Below are 20,457 nucleotides of genomic sequence, written 5' to 3' on the forward strand. Positions count from 1 at the left end.
GAACAGCTATTAAGAGGGATTTTATAGCTACTGCATGGCTGGGTGTCCATGAAAGGGAGCTATTGCCCCCTCCCCTTCACTTATCACAGCTATTTATACATAGTTTTTGAGCAGTATCATAATGACTTGAAGATTGTGGTAATGTCCACAGCTGAAAGGCAAATGCTATTCTTGGTGTGAGAGTGTTCGTTTTTCACAGACAGGTGGATTTAGAATATGAGTAGGGTTACCATATCCAGCAAATAAGAAAAGAGGACCCTCCACGGGCCCTGGCCCCGCCCATTTCCCCAACCCCAGCCCCACCCCAACTCCGCCCCTTCCCACCCTAACTCCGCCCCCTCCTCCCTCCCACTCCCAGCCACGAGGAAAGGGCTGCCCCAGCGCTACCGGCTTCACGGTTTGCCGGGCAGCCCCCAGACCCTGCGCCCCCCGGCCAGCGCTTCCCCAGCGCAGCTGGAGCCCGGGAGGGGAAGCGCCCAGCCGGGGGCGCAGGGTCTGGAGGCTGCCCAGCAAACCGTGAAGCCGGTAGCGCTTGGGCTTCGGGCAGCCCCCTTGCCTCCAGACCCTGCGCCCCCAGCCGGGCACTTCCCCTCCCGGGCTCCGGCGGCGCAGGGTCCGGAGGCATGGGGGCTGCCCGAAGCCGGTAGCGCTCGGGCAGCTCGGCTCTTAAACAGAGCCGAAGAGTCAGGGGAGGAGCAGAGCCGCCATTTTCCCGGACATGTTCGGCTTTTTGGCAATTCCCCCTGGACAGGGGTTTGACTGCCGAAAAGCCGGACATGTCCTGGAAAAAGAGGACGTATGGTAACCCTAAATATGAGAGCACATTGCTGAGTGACCCAAGAGAGGCCTAGGTGTATATTGTTCATGAAGATTGATTAGCAACATGAAAATTAATTCAACGCCTTGAGCCAGGTGTTGATATCTTACACGTTGTGAATCTGAAGGAACTCTGTTAGATTCAGTGGATTTGTTACATGTCTACACCAGTGAAAGCTGAGAATTTATCTACAATAGGTAGAAGTTTAAATTAATTAAACCTCTGTTAACTCATATGTAATGGTACAGCGTCTCCAATGCATACCATTTGCCTTTCTGTTGTTTTTAATTTCTCTGGTAGTAAAGGGAGCTTGTCCGGATGCTGCCAGTTAGCTGAATCCCAGGAAAACTTGGAGGAGCTATTGAAACTATGAAACAGAGACAGTTGAAATGTTAGGTGCAAGCTAAATACAGTCCCCAAAGTTCTACGCTTTGTCATGTCATCTTGAATACAGAAGTCCAGGCTTGAGGCTATATTTTCCAGCACATTATGGTTCAACCTGATCTAGGCCACCTAGATCCAATGTATGTAGAATTAAACTTGCTCTGCTCCATTTCATGCATATTTGTACTTAGCCTTTGGACTTCTGAGAAGTTGCCAGTATAGTGCTCATTAGACCAAAATTTGGGTGCTGTACTTCTTCTGTGACTAAATGGAGTTATTACTAACTGTCTTTTGCCTTAGGGTTTTATACAGATGCCAATTACCATAGTATCTGAAGGTCTTCAACATAAAGTTGATAGCAATAGTGAGATCCCTGACAGACTTCATGGAGTCTCTGGCACCTCTCCCTATTCAGGGTAAAAACTCTGTTTGAGGAGGTAAAGTTCATGGGGTATGTTTGTTTAGTTACTTAGTTTTCATTAATTTACTTTTTCATTGAAGGTTTACTGGTTTCAGGATAACTTTGTGTTTGGTTGATAGGGGCTTAGGGCTTGTCTACGCTGGCAAGTTTCTGTGCAGTAAAAAGCAGCTTTTTACGCTCAAACTGCAGACAGGCACACCCTGCAAAGCCACTTTGTGCGCAGAAACTCCTCAGTTGCAGCACTGCAAAAAAATCACCTCAACGAGGCTCTGGTGCTCTATTGCCAGTGTAGACAATTGATTGTTTTCTGCGTTGTACTTGGCCTCCGGAGCTGTCCCATAATGCCTGAAGTGACCACTCTGCTCATTGTTTTGAACTCGGCTGCCCTGGAGACATGCGCCCCTCCCCTTTCAAAGCAACATTTCTGACAGCCCTGGTGTGCTGTGCTGATCTGCTCTGGGACACAAAGCAAACCATTAATGTGGAATGCTTGTGCTGTTGAACACAGAGGCAGGTGTGTGTGTGTGTGTGTTTTCCCCCTCCCCTGCCTCAGGACTGGTTGCTTCCTGCCGCTGTCTGAACTTACAAGACAGCATGCTGACACACTCTCTCTTTCCCAAAACACACTGTCTCTCTCCACCCCTCCATACACACACATGCTCCCTGTCACAAACTCTTCCCCCTGTACCCCCCGCCTTCAGTTGAAAAGTAGCTGGCAATGTAGTAAGATGCGCATGGAACAATGGGATTGGGAAACCTGCATCATGTGATGCTGTGCCTGTCGCATGAGGTATTGCAAATCCTTCCAAAAGCACCCTGCGGCCAGCTGCACAGTGGGATAGCTACCCACAGTGCACTACTGTCTTTGCCGTTGCAAGAACTGCTAATGTGGATGCACCTCCAGTATCACAAGGAGCACAGTGTGGACACGCAACAGCAGTTTAATTCCAGCGCTTTAATAAAAGTAGTATAACTTGTGGAACAGAAACTTGCCAGTGTAGACATACCCTTAGAGGTAGAAGGGGAGTGTCATAGTTGAGTCTCATTCTTATGGTGGAAAAGGCCTTTTCAAACAGGAAGGTATTGCAGTGTTTCCTGCTAAAAGACAGTCAGACTCAGGATTTTCCTTATCTCCCCTGGAACTTTGTTCCATAGTCAGATCCCCTTGGCTGAGAATGCTTTGTCCCCAGCTCTTGTGTGTTTCATTCTTTGTGTATTAATCTATATTGTCCCAGAGGAGTGCAGCTGTCAGTGTTTTATAGATCAAAATCCAGTCTTTAATGTAGTTGGGGCTTGATCCATTAATTGCTTTAAATGATGATGATCGTTCCTTAACTAACTAGCCATAATTGGATACCATTCAACTATAACTAGATTGGAGAAAACACATCTGCATTGCTCATAGTTGAGTTGGAATTTGAATCTCATCTGATCATTGCAAATGTCTGTCTTAGATTCTTACTCTGTTCTGTTCAGATTTTATACTACCTTCATGGCTATAATGTTTGAGTGCCTTCCAAAAGTGTGTTAAGTTAGAAGCAAATTTAGCTGTGTTAAGGAAACCAAGAGTTTCTAATAACTCTATTTCTGTGATCACTACTAATTTCATACTACTTATAGTGGGATCACATCGGCTTCTAACATTTAAACTTCATACACGCATAATTTTGTCAGAAACTTACTTTGCAGTTGGAGCTGATCCAATTATAATACAAGTAATGCTTAAGGACTTTAACAACAAAAGAAATCACATTGAAAAAATATTAAACAAACCATATTGTTTAAATGTAGCATTGTGATTTAACTTGGAGAAGTATCAAAATACTAGAAGTGGGGGAAGGGAGAGGAAGGACATTTTAAAAAAAAAAGTTCTTTCAACTTCAGCATGAAATAATTTTCTGTGATTAAAAACTGCAATATGTGTGGTAGTAAGGAAACACCAAAGTCTTCAATGTGTTAAACATACGTAGCAGACTCAGGTGCTAACAAAGTCTGGTAAGCGGCTTCATTCAGCATGCCAACTGTCCACTCTGTGCCTCAGATGACCTCTTGTGGTGAGCCCTCATGTTTGCATAAGCATGTCTACTGCTGTAGCAAGGTTCTGAATAGCTTTTTTAAAAATTAAAGGGGCACCAAGTGTCAAAGAAATTCATAACAGTGAAATTACTTTTAAAATTCCCAGTATAAGTTCAGGTTTCAGAGTAGCAGCCGTGTTAGTCCGTATCCGTAAAAAGAACAGAAGTACTTGTGGCACCTTAGAGTCTAACAAATTTATTTGAGCATAAGCTTTCGTGGGCATCCGATGAAGTGGGTTGTAGCCCACGAAAGCTTATGCTCAAATAAATTTTAGTCTCTAAGGTGCCACAAGTACTCTAGTATAAGTTCAGGTGTGCTTAATGCCTTACATAAAAAGACCTACTTGGCTAAGTGCTTCTGCTTAGAGATATATGGCCAGATCTTCAAACTTGCCTTGTGATTTTGTGTACCTACGTTTTTGAATGTCTGACTAGAGGTGTCTCTAAAGAGGCCAAATTCTCAAAGAGTGGATGCTCAGCACTTTCTGAAAAGGAGGTCCTTTTAAGGTGTCTCAAGTTGGCACCTCAAACTCATTAGTCATCTTAAAAGATCTTGGCCATAGTAGTTGTAAGCCCCTCTTACTGGAGGGGCCTCTGAACGTTATTGGGAGTGTTCCAGTTGGGAAGATCCTGTGTGCTGCAATCTAGCCTTAGAGACCACAACTCCCATGAGGCCTTGGAGAAAGAGTGAGACACTTTCTCTTCCAAGGAGTGCAAGGAAAGCAGGCGATGGGCTCCATTTTGGGAAAGGAGCCAGATTGCTGGTGTGGAGCGCTGTCCATACCAGGAGCTGCTGCTAGGAAGTCAGAAGCTGCTGTTGAGAGCCTGTAGGGGCTTTGATTGAGCAGGGAGCTTCATAGGTGGTTGGTGGCTTCCCAGGAGCCAGGGCAGAGACTATTGTTGTGCCTGGAGCTGACTGAGGTGGGCCTGCAGTGAAGGCCTGTGAGTAACCCCTACTCTGGTTTCGGAAAGTACTTGCGGGGGGGAGGGGGCACAGCAGAGAGACTGAGTCTGAGGAGAGGCAGAGAGATCATTGCACCGAACCAGGACCCAGAGCTGCTGACATTTGGTGGGGCCGGCTCCAGTCGCCAGAGGGTTGTGCAGCTTGTTGCCTTGGCCGGACTGATACACAGAGCGCTGTCTCCACCTGCAGATCTTCCAGCGCGCCCAAGCAAGTGTCTAGCACTGAAATCCAGAGGAGTGCACACTCCGGGGTGAGGTAAACGGTGGCAGTATAAATGCCAGTTAGATACGTTTCATTTATTACTGTATAGTATATTTGTTAATTGGTTTTATTCAACTGCCCCTGTGGATTTAAATTAGTAGTGACATTTAATCTTAGTTGGTTACACCCTGTTACTTTAAGTTGTTAAGTAAAGATGTGTTAACTCTAATTTAAGTATATGGGATGTATATTATTTATAATTGGTATTTGAGTTAGACCCATGCCACGGGTGGTTATTATTAGAATAGGTTTATTCCTGGAGGTATCCAAGGCACGCCTTGAGTGTGTACAGGGGCCAGCCAGGGGGAGGCACCGCCAATTGTAAATTCCTTTAGGAGTAAAGGGACTGCAGCAGAGGGGTGAATAGAGGATCCCCACCTATCCAACATCACCACTGGGATACTCAGGATCTCTTACAACATCAGGCGCCCGGGCACACAGGTGAGTGTTGCCAGCTCCCGAGTAACCCAGGGAGGAATGGGGGGGGGGTTACATAGTCTACTAAGCATTTGCTTCAGATCAACTAATATTAATTACTTCACTTTTGGGGCGGGCAGTTTCTTTCAAAAAAATGAAAGAAAAGAATACCCGGTGATAGCCATAAAATATAAATTTGTATAGTCCAGCTGCCAACAAATAGTTAAATCTAGCCTAAAAAGCTGCAGGTGGGAGAGATGAATGGACTGAAAATATTTTCTCCTCCTTCCAGCTCTCCCCAAATCTGAATTCCTTTAATCATCATCTGCTTTTCCTTGACCCCTGTCCAATGTGTAACACAGTATTACATAGGTCTGTGCCAATAGCGCCAGTACCGCAAAGGTTTGACTCTGCAAGACCCTGTCATCGACGATATTTTATGCCCCCATTCCAGCCAAGTTGCTATTACAGGCGAGATTGTGTCGCGCGTTGTGCTTATGAAGGAGCGCTAAGGCCATTATGTAACTGTTGCAAAATGATGATAGACACCAAAACTTCCTGTTTGTGTCAGGTTTTTGGCAAGAGTGAGGCTCGGGGACTATCATTTTATTTTATGGAGGGGAAAAATATTTAAATTTCCTTGGCAACAGCTGGACCGCATTCATTCACTAGCTTCCCATATCTTTCTGGTTTAGAAACCAGCCAAAATCCTGACCATTGTTACTTAATGATTTCCTGTTTTGTTTAAAATGCTTTTCTATAGATAAACAGTTTACTAAGGAAAAAATGAACTCAGTCATTCATGAATCTCGCTAAATTCAGTTATTGGATGAATGGTGAATTAATTCTTTTCCTCCAGATCTTTAATTTAAGAGATTTTAAATGTATGTTGCTAAATTGTTTCAGCCCAAGATTTGACAGTTGTTCAAGGAAGGTAGATTTCATGCACCAATCCTGAAGAATGCCTTTTAATATATAATTTATATATGTGAAACATAGGACTTTGTGTGCTCCTTAATTTAAAAAAGCTATTAGAATTGGAAACCTATATGGTTTACTTCCATGTCCATTCAGCCTTTGGCTTCTCTTGTAGGAGTGTCAGTCAGTCAGTCAAGTCTGATGATGGAGAGGATCCCTTACCATCAGGACAGAGACTCTCAAATTGATTTCACGTGCCTACTAAACAGCCAGCAGACAGTAACTGCTCTCAGCCGGCACGGATGCTGGACTTGAACCCACAACTTAGAGATAAGATGATCAGTCTTGCTCTTTGCATCCCCACTGTCTCCCATTTTCTTTTTTCTCTTCATAATTTTCCTGGGTTTTGGCTGTTGCTATGAGATGTTTCAAGAGCTCTTAACCCTAAATCAAACGTGAAGGGACGTTTAGTGATTTGCAAGCATTAGATCAGGGATCGGCAACCTTTGGCACGCGGCCCGCAAGGATAAGCCCCCTGGTGGGCCGGCCAGTTTGTTTACCTGCCGCGTCCACAGGTTCAGCCGATCGCTGCTCCCACTGGCCATGGTTTGCCACTCCATGCCAATGGGGGCGGCGGGAAGCGGCGCGGGCCGAGGGATGTGCTGGCCACGGCTTCTCACAGCCCCCATTGGCCTGGAACGGCAAACCGCGGCTAGTGGGAGCCGCGATCGGCCGAACCTGCGGACGCAATAGGTAAACAAACCGGCCCAGCTCACCAGGAGGCTTACCCTGGCGGGCCACGTGCCAAAGGTTGCCGATCCCCACATTAGATGTAAGGGAGCCACAGTAGGGTTACCATACGTCCTCTTTTTCCCGGACATGTCCGGCTTTTCGGCAGTCAAACCCCCGTCCGGGGGGAATTGCCAAAAAGCCGAACATGTCCAGGAAAATGGCGGCTCTGTTTAAGAGCCGGGCTGCCTGAACGCTACCGGCTTCGGGCAGCCCCGTGCCTCCAGACCCTGCCCCGCCAGAGCCCGGGAGGGGAAGTGCCCGGCTGGGGGCGCAGGGTCTGGAGGCAGGGGGGCTGCCCGAAGCCGGTAGCGCTCGGGCAGCCCGGCTCTTAAACAGAGCCGAAGAGTCGGGGAGGAGCAGAGCCGCGGGGGCTGGAGCCTCCAGCCGCCGGGGCTCTGTGTAACTGACCCAGTGTCAGTTACACAGAGCCAAAGAGGAGCAAAACCTCCAGCCCTGGGGCTCTGTGTAACTGACCCAGTGTCAGTTACACAGAGCCAAAGAGGAGCAAAGCCTCCAGCCCCCGGGGCTCTGTGTAACTGACCCAGTGTCAGTTACACAGAGCCTAAGAGGAGCAGAGCCTCCAGCTGCGGGGGCTCTGCTCCTCTTCGGCTCTGTGTAACTTATACAGTGTAAGTTACGCAGAGCCGCCGGAGCCCCAGAGGGGAAGTGCCTGGCTGGGGACGCAGGGTCCGGAGGCATAGGGGCTGCCCAAAGCCCGAGCGCTACCGGCTTCACGGTTTGCTGGGCAGCCTCCAGACCCTGCGCCCCCAGCTGGGCGCTTCCCCTCCCGGGCTCCAGCTGCGCTGGGGAAGCGCCAGCTGGGGGCGCAGGGTCTGGGGGCTGCCCGGGAAACCGTGAAGCTGGTAGCACTGGGGCAGCCCTTTCCCCCTGGCTGGGAGTGGGAGGGAGGAGGGGGCGGAGTTAGGGTGGGGAAGGGGCGGAGTTGGGGCGGGGCTAGGGGTGGGGAAATGGGCGGGGCCATGGCCTGTGGAGGGTCCTCTTTTTTTATTTATGAGATATGGTAACCCTAAGCCACAGACAACACATGTGCATATAACTAATATTTAAACAGTAGGGCTGTTCCAGGGTTTTATCCAACTGTCATTGAAGTCCGTGGAAAGATTGCCATCAAGCCAAGTCTTCAAGAGCAAACTTGCTTGTGTATTAGTCTGATACTATAGCAGACTCACTATCTATATGTTGTGTTTTTCCGAGACCTCATGTGCTGCTAACAAACTAGTATTGGTTTTCTCACAATATAAATTGTCACGTGCCAAACTTCTTGGGGGGAAAACTTTCTTTCTTTCTAAAACACAAGCAACCATGCCAAGAACATGACAAATATGCAGTCTATAATGTAGTGAAAAACTGGAGCTCGGCTGTGGATAGAACAACAATATGGTTACCAAGTTGGCATAGCAAACCAAGCAGTGTAGTTGCTCAAAAAGAGTTTAACACTAAAAATCTGAAGAGAGTGCTGAGATTTTGCTGCTACTGTGAGCGGAGAGAAAAGGACTATGGTGAAGAATTTAGGTGAAGAACCCTGCATGCTACCTCCTGTTCAAGATGTGCCCTGTGATATTAATTAGCACACTCTGCAATTGTGACTCATGCTCACTAGTGATCACTGGCAAATACAGTCTTTTCTCTGTAACATTCTGATTCTCTCCCATTACAGTGCACTAAACATGAAGGAATACACTAGATTTCAATAGTTTTTTCCTCACTATTTTAGGATAGAATTCCTTTCCATAGGGAATGTTGCAACTTAGCAGTTGCCACTAGAAGTTGGTTCTTTCTGGATGCCAGCGTAGGAGACATTGCCCCCAGGAAGCACAAACTTCTAACAAGAACCAGGGAGGAAAAAGTGGCTTTGATTCATGTTAAAGTCAATGACATTAGTGTCAATAAACTGCATGTGCCGTGACCTGCAATAAAGATGGAAACATTAAATAAGCTGAAGAATTAACTGTGAAGAGTTTTTTGTTTTTCAGAAATACTGAGTGACACATTTAGTTCTGGGTAGATAGTGATGGACAAAGTAGCCAAAGTGGCTGGCTAGCGTGGTAAATCTTGTGCTGCTGGCAGACTAGGTGCCAGCTCATGCCAAGGTCCCAGGTCTCAGCTGAATGCTGGCAAATACATAGTTGGACCCAGTCTTGCTCACCTGTGTGTTAGCATTCTTAAAATAGGTACTAAGATTATAAGAATGTGTTTAGTGTTTATTGAATGCTTGTGAGTTGCTGCATGCATTAATCTCACTTATAACGTCTGTATTCCATACTGTATGGTAATATTTAATCATTTGTATCGTAAGCCTCTGTAACTATATATCACAATGCAGGGGAGAGAGGTTAACTAGTGTGAAATGTTGATCTCCACCAGAAGCTGTTAGGCTCTTCCCAATAGAAAAAGGCCATCAGCACCAGATGGACTACAGTGGGACCTTAAAAAGGATAGAAGACTTTTCCAGCTATTCCCTCCCCCACCCACCATGAAAGAGTCATGCAAGTGAATTCCTCCCATCCGCTGAGTTCACAGTTCAGAGTACATGGGAGGGAACGAATAAAAACTTTAACGAGAAGGAGCTGTATCTCTATGCTGCTTGGACTCTGGATTGTGAGGGGGAGGTTTTCTAACCATAAGCAAGGCTGCTTTACCTGGGGAATATGGCATGTTTTTTTTATTTCATTGTAACTGTGACAGATTCACGTTTGCCTCTTGCATACAATAGAAGCATTTAATTAAAAAACAATTGGTGGGAACTGCAGCAGAGCATATAGGACAATGTATATAGGTCAGAACACAACCATGCCTTCAACAAAACACGGCTGTGTTGGTGTACAATAGTGTCAAGCTCACACAGGAACACATTTCTCATTCCATATTCGTTCAGCAATGCGTTCCAGAGGGTCAGTTTGCTCAGATGAACTCTCTGAAAGTGGCAGAAACTGTTGTGATGGCATTTACTGCTATGTAAAATTATTTTGCCCTGTGTTCAACAAAGCCACTGTCCCTACATATGTTTATCGGCTAGCTCATGCTCAGAGGAGGGATTTCAAATCTGGAATTTGCTTCCCTTTTGGTCTGCTGGAGCCTGAGTTTTTTGACTTTCTGGGAACATCTTTTGTTCGGGAACATCTTTTTCCTTAGACATTTTCTGAGGGAGTCGGTGGAAGGGCAGAGCTCTTGTTGTGGAGATCTAGAATTGAGTTGGTTAGAACTTGGCCCTTTTTTAATATATCTTCATGGAGCTTGAGTTTCAGACAGGCACATTTTAGAAATTGAAATAAAAACTAAGTGAAAAAACCTGACTCAAAATTCCCAACCAAAGCTTCAAACTCATAGTAATAACTATTTGTTCTTGAGCTGAGGGTTTTGGGTGATACCTTAGCCCTTTTGGAGCAAAATCAGGGAGCATCATATCTGGCTAGAAATAGAAGAAAAAATACTCCTATTCTGTATATTTGCAGAACCATTAACTGTATTCACTATTACTTGTGACAGATAATAGTATTCAACTTAGAATGAACCTTCTGAATTTTGTACTAATGGAAAAAGACAATAAGCTATAAATAAATGCTAACATAATTAATTGGGTGTTTAGCTCTTTGTGCTACACACAAGAGAATTGCAGCCTAAGGAAGCTTACTGATATCCAAGGCATGAAAACTATGTGGCTGTCTCACGGCTAATTAGCTACATTCCAAGTTACTGGAGCTAACAATTTTCCCTACCGAGAAATTAATCATACTTAGCTATTTAGCATTTGTCATGCCTAAAATCCTAGAAATTGTCATGCAGTATGGATGCTATCCCTGTTGCTCTGTTTGACCACGCTTTGACTTCTATAGGATTTTATCTTTCTGAGCCTCGTTTCTGCCTTTGTTTTGATCAATTCAGGTTGTTTTCCAAAGACGTTTCCTGCTACCCCTTGCCCTGAGTGACAGTTCTAACCCAGTAAAGTGTAACCCCTCCTGCAAGCATATGGTACTCCTAGTCTGGGCCTAATTTTATTGCAGTCATTCTTTTCCTGTCCTCTACAGGATGCTACATCCCAATTCACTTTTACATCATTCCCAGGCAAAGTTCCCACCACTGAGCAGGGGTTTCTCCACTCCTGCCCTTCTCACCCCAAAAGTCTCCCGACCCTGGACTCAAGAGAGGCAGCTGCCTAGCCAGAATCCTGTGATGGGAACAGGAGGAGAGGCTGGCTGGAGAGGGGGGGCAGAGAAGACTGGCTTAGTGGAAGGGGACAAAAGTGGGGAGGAGTATGGGTACTGGGAGAGCCCAGTCCTGTGCAGGGGAGAATTGGATGGACATACCTATGGAAGGACAATGTGGAGCAATTAATAATACAGAGGACTTACAGTAGTTTATAGGTAAATAAGCACTTTTCCTGGGTGGGTAAGTATCACTATTATTATTTGGTTGTTTTACAGTTGTGCCTAGGGAGTCCTAATCCTGGACCAGGATCCCATTGTGCTAGGAGCTGTGAAAACACAAAACAAAAAGACCTCCCTGCCCAGACAGCTTCCAGTCCAAGTAAGACTTTACTATGTGAGTCGTATTCGCCCCAGTTTTCAAATGAGGAACCAGGCATGACGAGGTTAAAGGCCTTGCTTGCAAATGGCAAATGCAATGCTACAGCCAGGCCTGGGACAGAGGGGAGCATATAGGGGGGAAATTATATGGTTAAACAGGAGCAAGTGAGTGCTTCAGAATACATCACATCTTATCAGAGCTGTGGAATAACTTCCCTTTCCTTCCTCCTGTCTTTCTTTCAGATTTTATTACCTTGGTCTCTTTCATTCCTTCAGGCTTTGCCTCATTGTTTTCTTGTCCAAGTGAAACCCACTTTATTTTGTATCAGCACTTCTTGCAAATACATCCTCTCCCGTTTGGGGGAGAGGAGCGGGGGAATTGTTGAGCTTGGAACACTGAGAATCACCGAATCATGGTGGTGCGTGACTTGGCAGGGATCAGACACCTATTTTATGTTGCCGTTGTAAAGTAGGGGGAAATGAATGTTCATGGAATAAATGTAATCTTACCCCATTTTAGGCAAAAGGGAAAAGAGCACTCATTAGGAAACGCTTCATCTGCTAATCGGAGAACTTTTAAAAGAGTTGCCATTCAGTCCGATAACTTGAAAATGAGCACGTAACTCTTTGGCGTGTGGGATAATGTGGGACAGTGTGGAGGCTTGAGGCGGTTTTGTGGCTTAAAACCACAGCAGCAGAGGGCGGCAGAGAGACACAGCAGCCCATTGGGAGTTCTTGGGTATGTTGTCTAGAACCAGAGGAGGAATGTGGCATCTGCACCACTCTTTGGTGCCATGTGTTCTCTCCCACTAAGGGCCAGCTACGTTGGCACTGCCCCTCCCTTGTCTGGGGAAGCCAGTGCCACAGGTGAGACTAGCCTGGAATAGTCTGTTACAGGGCTGGGCTTACTTGAGCCCTAAGGGAACAAGTTGTCTGTGAGTTTCCAATAATCTCATCAAAGTGAAGCTTAATACAATATTATATTGCTGTTTTCACACTGTAGCCGCAATAAAAACATCTGGGGAACTAGAGTAAAGCTAGACCAAGCGCTCTTCCCTTGCAGAAAGCCTGACTTGTGCATGCTGGGGTAATGGCTTGAAGTCCATTTACCCTCACTTGTTTTGGATCTGCAGTGTGTCTGCTTTTCCTTTTAAAAAAAATCCATCAAACTGAAAATGTTTTCTCTTTTCTCAGTCACACGTGTCAGATCTGCTTCCAGTGACGTCTGTTTCTTCAGAAGAGGGCCTTTTGTTCTTACATTGGCTCTCATGTTGTTTGTGTAAGCAAAGCCATTGGTTGAAGACAACATATATGGGTAGAGGAAAAATAGACTCTCCTCAATGATTGACCAAACTGACAGATTCTGACTGGTTGATGTAAAGTGTGTCTGACTACTATACAACTGGCATGCAAGCAGAGACCTAAATAAACGTCACTTTGTTTCAGGATAGTCCTTTATGTTCTATACTTTCCTCCTGCAGTATCTTCTCATAATTAGCGTTAAGATTTTGTCACGGATATTTTTAGTAAAAGTAATGGACAGGTTGCGGGAAGTAAACAAAAATTCATGGAAGCCTGCAACCTGTCTGACTTTTACTAAAAATAATAGGGGGGGAAGAATTGACGGAAGGACAACTGAAGCCAGAGAGAGGGAATGAGAGCCTAACCTGGGGCTGAAGTAGAAAATGTCACAGAGGTCTCTGAAAGTTATGGACTCCCTGACCTCCGTGACATAATCTTACTCTTATATATATTAAACATTTTTTTTCTTGTTGATATTCCAAACATTAACAGTAGGAGACTACATTCCCTCTGAGTCCAAGTAGCTAATAATGTTGTATGCTATCTGATCAAAGGTTTTATTCTCATGAGGCATGCCTTTCCAAAAAAAAATCATTTCTATCACAGTTAAATGCTTGGTACCGTACATCTGTTGTGCATTATTGTTCACTGTTTGTAAATCAGTTATGTCATATTTACACAAGCCATTCCAAATTTGGAACATACAACACAGATAGTAGAACTTACATGAGAACGGACATACTGGGTCAGACCAAAGGTCCGTGTAGCCCAGTATCCTGTCTTCTAACAGTGGCCAATGATAAGTGCCCCAGAGGGAATGAAAAGAACAGGTGATCACCAACTGATCCATCCCCTGTCACCCATTCCCAGCTTCTGCTAATAACCATTGATGAACCTATCCTCCGTGAACTTATCTAGTTCTTTTTTGAACCCTGTTATAGTCTTGGCCTTCACAACATCCTCTGGCAAGGAGTTCCACAGGTTGACTGTGCGTTGTGTGAAAAAATACTTCCTTTTGTTTGTTGCCTATTAATTTCATTTGGTGACCCCTAGTTCTTGTGTTATGAGAAGGAGTAAATAACACTTCCTTATTTACTTTCTCCACACCAGTCATGATTTTATAGACCTCTATCATATCCCTCACTTAGTCATCTCTTTTCCAAGCTGAAAAGTCCCAGTCTTATTAATCTCTCCTCATATGGCAGCCATTCAATACTAATCATTTTTGTTGCCCTTTTCTGATCCTTTTCCAATTCCAATAGATCTTTTTTGAGATGGGGTGACCACATCTGCACGCAGTATTCAAGATGTGGGTGTACCATGGATTTAGATAGAGGCAATATGATATTATCTGTCTTCTTATCTATCCCTTTCTTAATGATTCCCAACATTCTGTTTGCTTTTTTGACTGCCGCTGCACATTGAGTGGATGTTTTCAGAGAACTATCCACAATGACTCCAAGATCTCTTTCTTGAGTGGTAACAGCTAATTTAGACCCCATCATTTTATATGTATAGTTGGGATTATGTTTTCCAGTGTGCATTACTTTACACTTATCAACCTTGAATTTCATCTGCCATTTTGTTGCACAGTCACCTAGTCTTGAGAGATCCTTTTGTAGTTCTTCGCAGTCTGCCTGGGACTTAACTGTCTTGAGTAATTTTGTATCATCTGCAAATTTTGCCACCTCACTGTTTACCCCTTTTTCTAGATCATTTATGAATATGTTGAATAGGACTGGGCCCAATACAGACCCCTAGGGGACACCACTATTTACCATGCTGAAAACGGACCATTTATTCCTACACTTTGTTTCCTGTCTTTTAAGAAGACAGATTTATGATTATGATGATTTTTGTTTGTTGTGATAGCCCCCTAAATGTGGTAGGTATTTTCGAAACATGGAGCGACACAGTCTCTGCCACAAAGATATTTCATTTGAATCCTAGACAAGATGCATCATGTAAGAGCTACAACAGTTGGAGAAAGAAGGTCTCCTGGCTACTTTGTTATGATGTACAGTTTATCCACAATATTTGCAAAGAACCCATTCCCTGAAAAAAAAAAAAAAAAAAAAACACTAAAATCCTGTTAGTGGACGCAGTGCCCTTTCACCCCCGCTCTTTGAGTATCCATTCTGACCTTCTTCCTTATACAGTCCTCGCTCCATGTGTCAGACTTGGGCAAGTCATTCCGACAGTGCTCCATGCTTTCCTCAATAATCTTTCCTTCCATATCACCCCGGACATCAGTGATTCCTAGGGCTATGAATCATAGAATCATAGAATCATAGAATATCAGGGTTGGAAGGGACCTCAGGAGGTCATCTAGTCCAACCCCCTACTCAAAGCAGGACCAATCCCCAACTAAATCATCCCAGTCAGGGCTTTGTCAAGCCTGACCTTAAAAACCTCTAAGGAAGGAGATTCCACCACCTCCCTAGGTAACCCATTCCAGTGCTTCACCACCCTCCTAGTGAAAAAGTTTTTCCTAATATCCAACCTAAACCTCCCCCGCTGAAGGCTATATGAAAGTTGCCTTTGCCTCAGTCTTTCAGTGAATGGGAGGTGCCTGCTGAGGAATGGTGTCTGAAAGTTCCTTTAAATGATGGTGTTGCTGTGGATTGGTCTGGGGATAGTACAGTCAGCGCATGGCATTTATTTACTCAACCATTTTGAAAAAAAGATAATTGAAACTTCACCCAGAGGCACCCAGCACACAAGCATGTCTATAAATGTAGGTGACAAGAGAACAGTGCAACCCTGAGTCTTTGCATAAGTGTTTTGGGGCCTTCAGTCTGTTGGAGAAAGGTCTAGGGCTGTACAGTGGCCTGTGTGAAATGAGTTTGATGGCCTATCTGTTTCCCAATGGAAAGGGGTCCAAATTGCATAAAACCACTATTTGCCCTAGCTGGGAATAACTGACACCTTCTTGTCAGACACAGCAAAGAGGCTGTGGGATGAATGGGCTATGCATAGTAAACTATTTCCCCCTTTGAGTTGACCCCTCCAGTCACAATGGGGGTACACAAACAGATACCATAGTGATGGCTGCAGTATAAGAACCTAAACAGAATAGAATTTACGGAAGCTTGTATTGTCGTTGTCTGTGCTAAATCTGTCTATACTTAGAGACTTTATTTTTCCATTGATGTCAATCCAGCAAATCTCAGGAGCATTGAAATCCCCCTATTTTCTCTCTCTCAAATATTTTCATGTCAGAGCTTCCTCTTCTATGCATCTATTGGAAGCATTCTGAAGTGCTCAGTAAGAGAATACCATACCTAAACTCACTGTCCCTATTAAGATTATAGCTACTTGATTTCATCCCTGCACTTAAATACAGAATTTTGTGCTGACCTTTACCCACACTCTGTTCTCCAAGTGTTGAAGGGGGTGGGGGTGAGGCAGAGAGAAAAAGTGTTTTAATCACTGTAAGATTCTTTGGCAATCATGCTACTCAAGTCTTAGGAGCTTCTGAATTTCTTCTGAAGAGAGCTTTAAGAAAGGAAATAAAGCCCTTGAAAGGACTACCTTTCAGTGCACGGAGGGCATGTTTACTACTTTCCGTTACATAATGGATCTGAAATGGATTAGCAGGACCCAAACAAATTATTTTCCTTGAGAATTCCTCCCTGCATCGCTTCTCTCTTTCTGCTGCTTCATTCACAGTGCTAACAGAAGGGTTGTCTTTGTTGCTGTTAGCTTGAGAAGTAAATTGCAGCATTGTCTCCCGGGAGTAAGATTTAATCAAAGGTCTCTCTCTAGCTGAAAGTGGAAAAATGCTTCTCATTATCACCTTTAAATGGAAATATATTTGCCAAGGAGGGAATATTTAAAGGGGAGGGGTGGCTCCTCTTCTGGTTTGAAATGCTGCCAGAAAACATTATTTTCAGATTTTAAGAGATAAATCTCTCATCATGTCACTGAAGAAATAATTGCTGGGAGTATATTTATTGTAGAAAAATAAAATTAAACATTGCTGCTGGCAGGGTTCCCTCCCCACTCTGAACTCTGGGATACAGATGTGGGGACCCGCACGAAAGACCCCCTACGCTTATTTTTGCCAGCTTAGGTTAAAAACTTCCCCAAGGCACAAATTCTTTCCTTGTCCTTGGACGGTATCGCTGCTACCACCACGGGATTTCGACAAAGATTCAGGAAAAGGACCACTTGGAGTTCCTATTTCCCCAAAATACCCCCCCAAGTCCATTCACCCCCTTTCCTGGGGAAGCTTGAGTATAATATACCAACCAATTGCCTTTAATAAAAGTACAGAGCAGACCCTTTATTTTTAGGACACTAAAATCAATCAGGTTCTTAAAAGAAGAACTTTATTATAAAGAAAAAAGTAGAAGAAGCACCTCTGTAAAATTTTACAGGGTGATAAAAAGATTTAAAACACAGAGGATTCCCCTCTAGGCTCAACTTCAAAGTTACAAAAACAGGAATAAACCTCCCTCTTAGCATAGGGAAAATTCACAAGCTAAAACAAAAGATAATCTAACACATTTCCTTGCCTTTACTTACAATTTCTATAATTGTAGATGTATCATTTCAAGATATCTTTTCAAGAGATGGTTTACCTGCTTGGTGTCCCTCTCTTTCTATCCAGAGGGAACCAACAAAGAGAGCACAAACAAAACCTCCCCCCGTCCCCAGATTTGAAAGTATCTTCTTTCCCCATTGGTCCTTCTGATCAGGTGCCAACTAGATTAATTGATCTGATTAACCCCTTACAGGTAAAATGATTCTGTACCTCTGGCCAGGAGGGATTTTATGTTACTGCATACATAAAGGTTGTTACCGTTCCCTTTATATTTATGACAGCTGCTTTTGGTCAGATCATTTACACAGCCTGTTATGTGATCAGCGCATTGATATTTGATTTTTCTTTCTCACTAGGTGCTTTTATAATCTGCTGGACCCCAGGATTAGTCTTGTTGCTTCTTGATGTTTGCTGTCCTCAGTGTAATGTCCTGGCCTATGAAAAATTCTTCCTGCTACTTGCTGAATTCAACTCTGCCATGAACCCCATCATCTACTCCTACCGGGACAAAGAAATGAGTGCTACCTTCAAACAGATCCTCTGCTGTCAGCGCAGCGAGAATGCCAACGGCCCCACCGAAGGCTCTGACCGCTCTGCTTCATCGCTCAATCACACCATCTTGGCTGGAGTACACAGTAATGATCATTCTGTGGTTTAAAAAGGAACTGAAAGATCAAAAAGAACCACAGAGAATTTTTATTGATGGATGAACAATAACAGGCTAGAAAACCACATAGAGAGGGCTGGGCACAACGAAAGTAACAAACTCACAAGACATTCTTAAATACTAATGGACTACAGTACTCTCTTTTTTCCAGAAAACCCACCCACGCACAACCCAAGCCATGTATGCAGAACTGGCCGTGCTATAGCCCTCATCCTTTCTTCTACTTTCTGAAACTAGAAAGCAGATTCCTTGCAATGGAATTCATAAGTAGCACTAGGAAAGTCTTATTTAGACTACACTAACTAGACTCGGTCAGAATATGCTTTGTCTTGGTGCCAGTTGAAATCAACTCTGATTAATTAAGCGTATACCTGCTTCACTGCATTTACATGTAGACACTTAGTCTTGTTTTTAAAAAAAAGAATGCATTTCATTTAATAAATACTTAATATTTATCACCATCTGCATGCTTGTGATGGACATTAACTGTGCAGGGAGAAAAAAACATGCTGTAGTCTTTGTATTCTTAGCGACACTGCCATAACTACAACAAAACAAAAATATTTTTCTAATACAGGTCACAGGAAAATGATGGAAATTCCGACTCTTCCTACCTTCTTTACTGGTGTTAGAGCACACTTGTTCTGTGTGATGGCGGACTGTTTTAATTCAGAAAAAGATGCTCATTGTAACGTCCGCAGGAAAGTAGAAAAGCGTAGACTGTATTACAGTGTTTGTTTAGATTATGAAATAAACAGTACTCTAGTCACAAGGTACAGTAGTTAACTTTCTTCTTTGAAGTGTGGTATTGGAATATGTAACATACACAAAGGGTCCCAAGTTTATTCATGGTCAGCTCCTTAGAGCTACAGTCGCGAGGCTAAGCTGAAGCACAAGAGTGTTTTGTAAGATGTATTTATGGTATTGGAGTGTTTTTCTCATTCATTGTGGAATGCAAAGGGATTTTTTTAATGCATAATATAGTGTACTTTGTAAACGCTTTTTTAAAAAATCATTATTTTTTTTGCACTGAGTGAGGGACATTTTTGAGGGTATCTAAAAAATTATTTACTCTTCATCTCATAAACAGTAGTTACTTGGAGCTACGGTACAATTTTATTTTTTAATGAGACCAAATATATAATCTGTCAAACAATTGAAACCTCCATTATGGTAAGCCAGCCCAATAGCTGGACATCTCATACATGGCTACTTTTCAGAAGAGATACCACTTGTCCAAATATAAACTCCTATGAATTATTAAATGCTAATGAAAAGCCATAGTCTGCCATCAGATAAATTTTAGTGAAGAAGAGATCTTTGTATTAAAGAACTTGGGACCTTTGTATGCCAAATTACTTGTTTGGGTGAGTGCGCCCATGTGTGCATAACAATGTAATGGACCATAACTAAAGTTCACGACAGGCTGTTTTCCATGTTGTTAGATGCCTAAATAATAACTGGCTTGAGGTTTATCAGTCAGTGTAATGCTCTGGAATGTTGCGTAACAGGTGTTGGGATACTGTCATGAGGCTATTGTGCAGAGGTGGATAGAGTATTTAGATTTAAGAAGGATGCCTGAAAAAGGGAAGTCAGCACCAAGGAGGCAGAGAGAGTGTAAAGGGGGGTGTGTGTGTGTGTGTGTGTGTGTGTGTGTGTGTGTGTGTGAAATCAATGGGAGTTTTGCCATTGACTTCAGTGGAGCCAGGATTTTCACCTGTAATGTTTAGCAGGTGTGCAGGGGCTGTGTGAAAGTGGGGGAGATGAGAGCGGGCAGGTGGGCTTAGAGAAGGTGTCCAGGGATCACGTGTCAGTTAAACAAGGGATGGATATTTACGCTTACTTTGTACAAAACACATATCGCTATATTCTTTACTGAGGTTGAGAACAAATGAACTCATGATTTTTCACGCATGTAACTACAATGAGAACTAGAAGATGGGCTGTTTGAACTTAACGGGGGGAAAAAACCCTCCACACTAAGCCACTAATAAAGCTTTCTCAATGAGTGTACAATGTTTGGTGTGCATACCTGTCAGTGCTCAGAGAACAAGGGTGATTCCCCAAAGAGGGGAATAGGTTTGGGGAGAATGTCATCTCTGTTCTCCTAGCCTCCCAGATCTACTTTCCCTTCTGCTGGTTGCTTTAGTGAGGAGGCATGATAGAGGACTCAGCCCTTGAAGAGTCTTCTCAGCTTCCACTGTCTCCTGCAGCAAATGGGGGACACTGCACTATCTGGGTTTAATAGTGGTGTTCCTCCTTTCCGGCAGGCATTTATGATGTCATGTGTGTGAGTCAGTAGGAATGATGGTGGAAATTCAAAGTTGGTGGGTTGTCATGGAAGGA

The 20,457-nt window shown here is 43.8% G+C and overlaps 1 protein-coding gene across 31 annotated transcripts in view; it reads left to right on the forward strand.

The window, feature by feature from the left end:
• Window positions 1-20,124, forward strand: part of LPAR1 (lysophosphatidic acid receptor 1) — a 141,668-nt gene extending 121,544 nt beyond the window's left edge. For 24 of the 31 annotated variants that reach the window (XM_005294779.4, XM_042850377.2, XM_005294775.4 and 21 more), the window contains one exon: window positions 17,801-20,124. In XM_005294779.4, the coding sequence (XP_005294836.1) occupies window positions 17,801-18,102 (302 nt within the window). In that variant the 3' untranslated portion in view covers window positions 18,103-20,124. Of the gene's footprint in view, window positions 1-11,491; window positions 11,595-17,800 lie in introns of all 31 variants that reach the window. The other 7 variants (XR_006174456.2, XR_010588709.1, XR_010588710.1 and 4 more) reach the window with 1 other exon arrangement.
• The last annotated feature ends 333 nt before the right edge of the window (window positions 20,125-20,457 follow it).

This window comes from Chrysemys picta, chromosome 6, assembly GCF_011386835.1.
Source record: "Chrysemys picta bellii isolate R12L10 chromosome 6, ASM1138683v2, whole genome shotgun sequence".
Taxonomy (NCBI): Eukaryota; Metazoa; Chordata; order Testudines; family Emydidae; genus Chrysemys; species Chrysemys picta.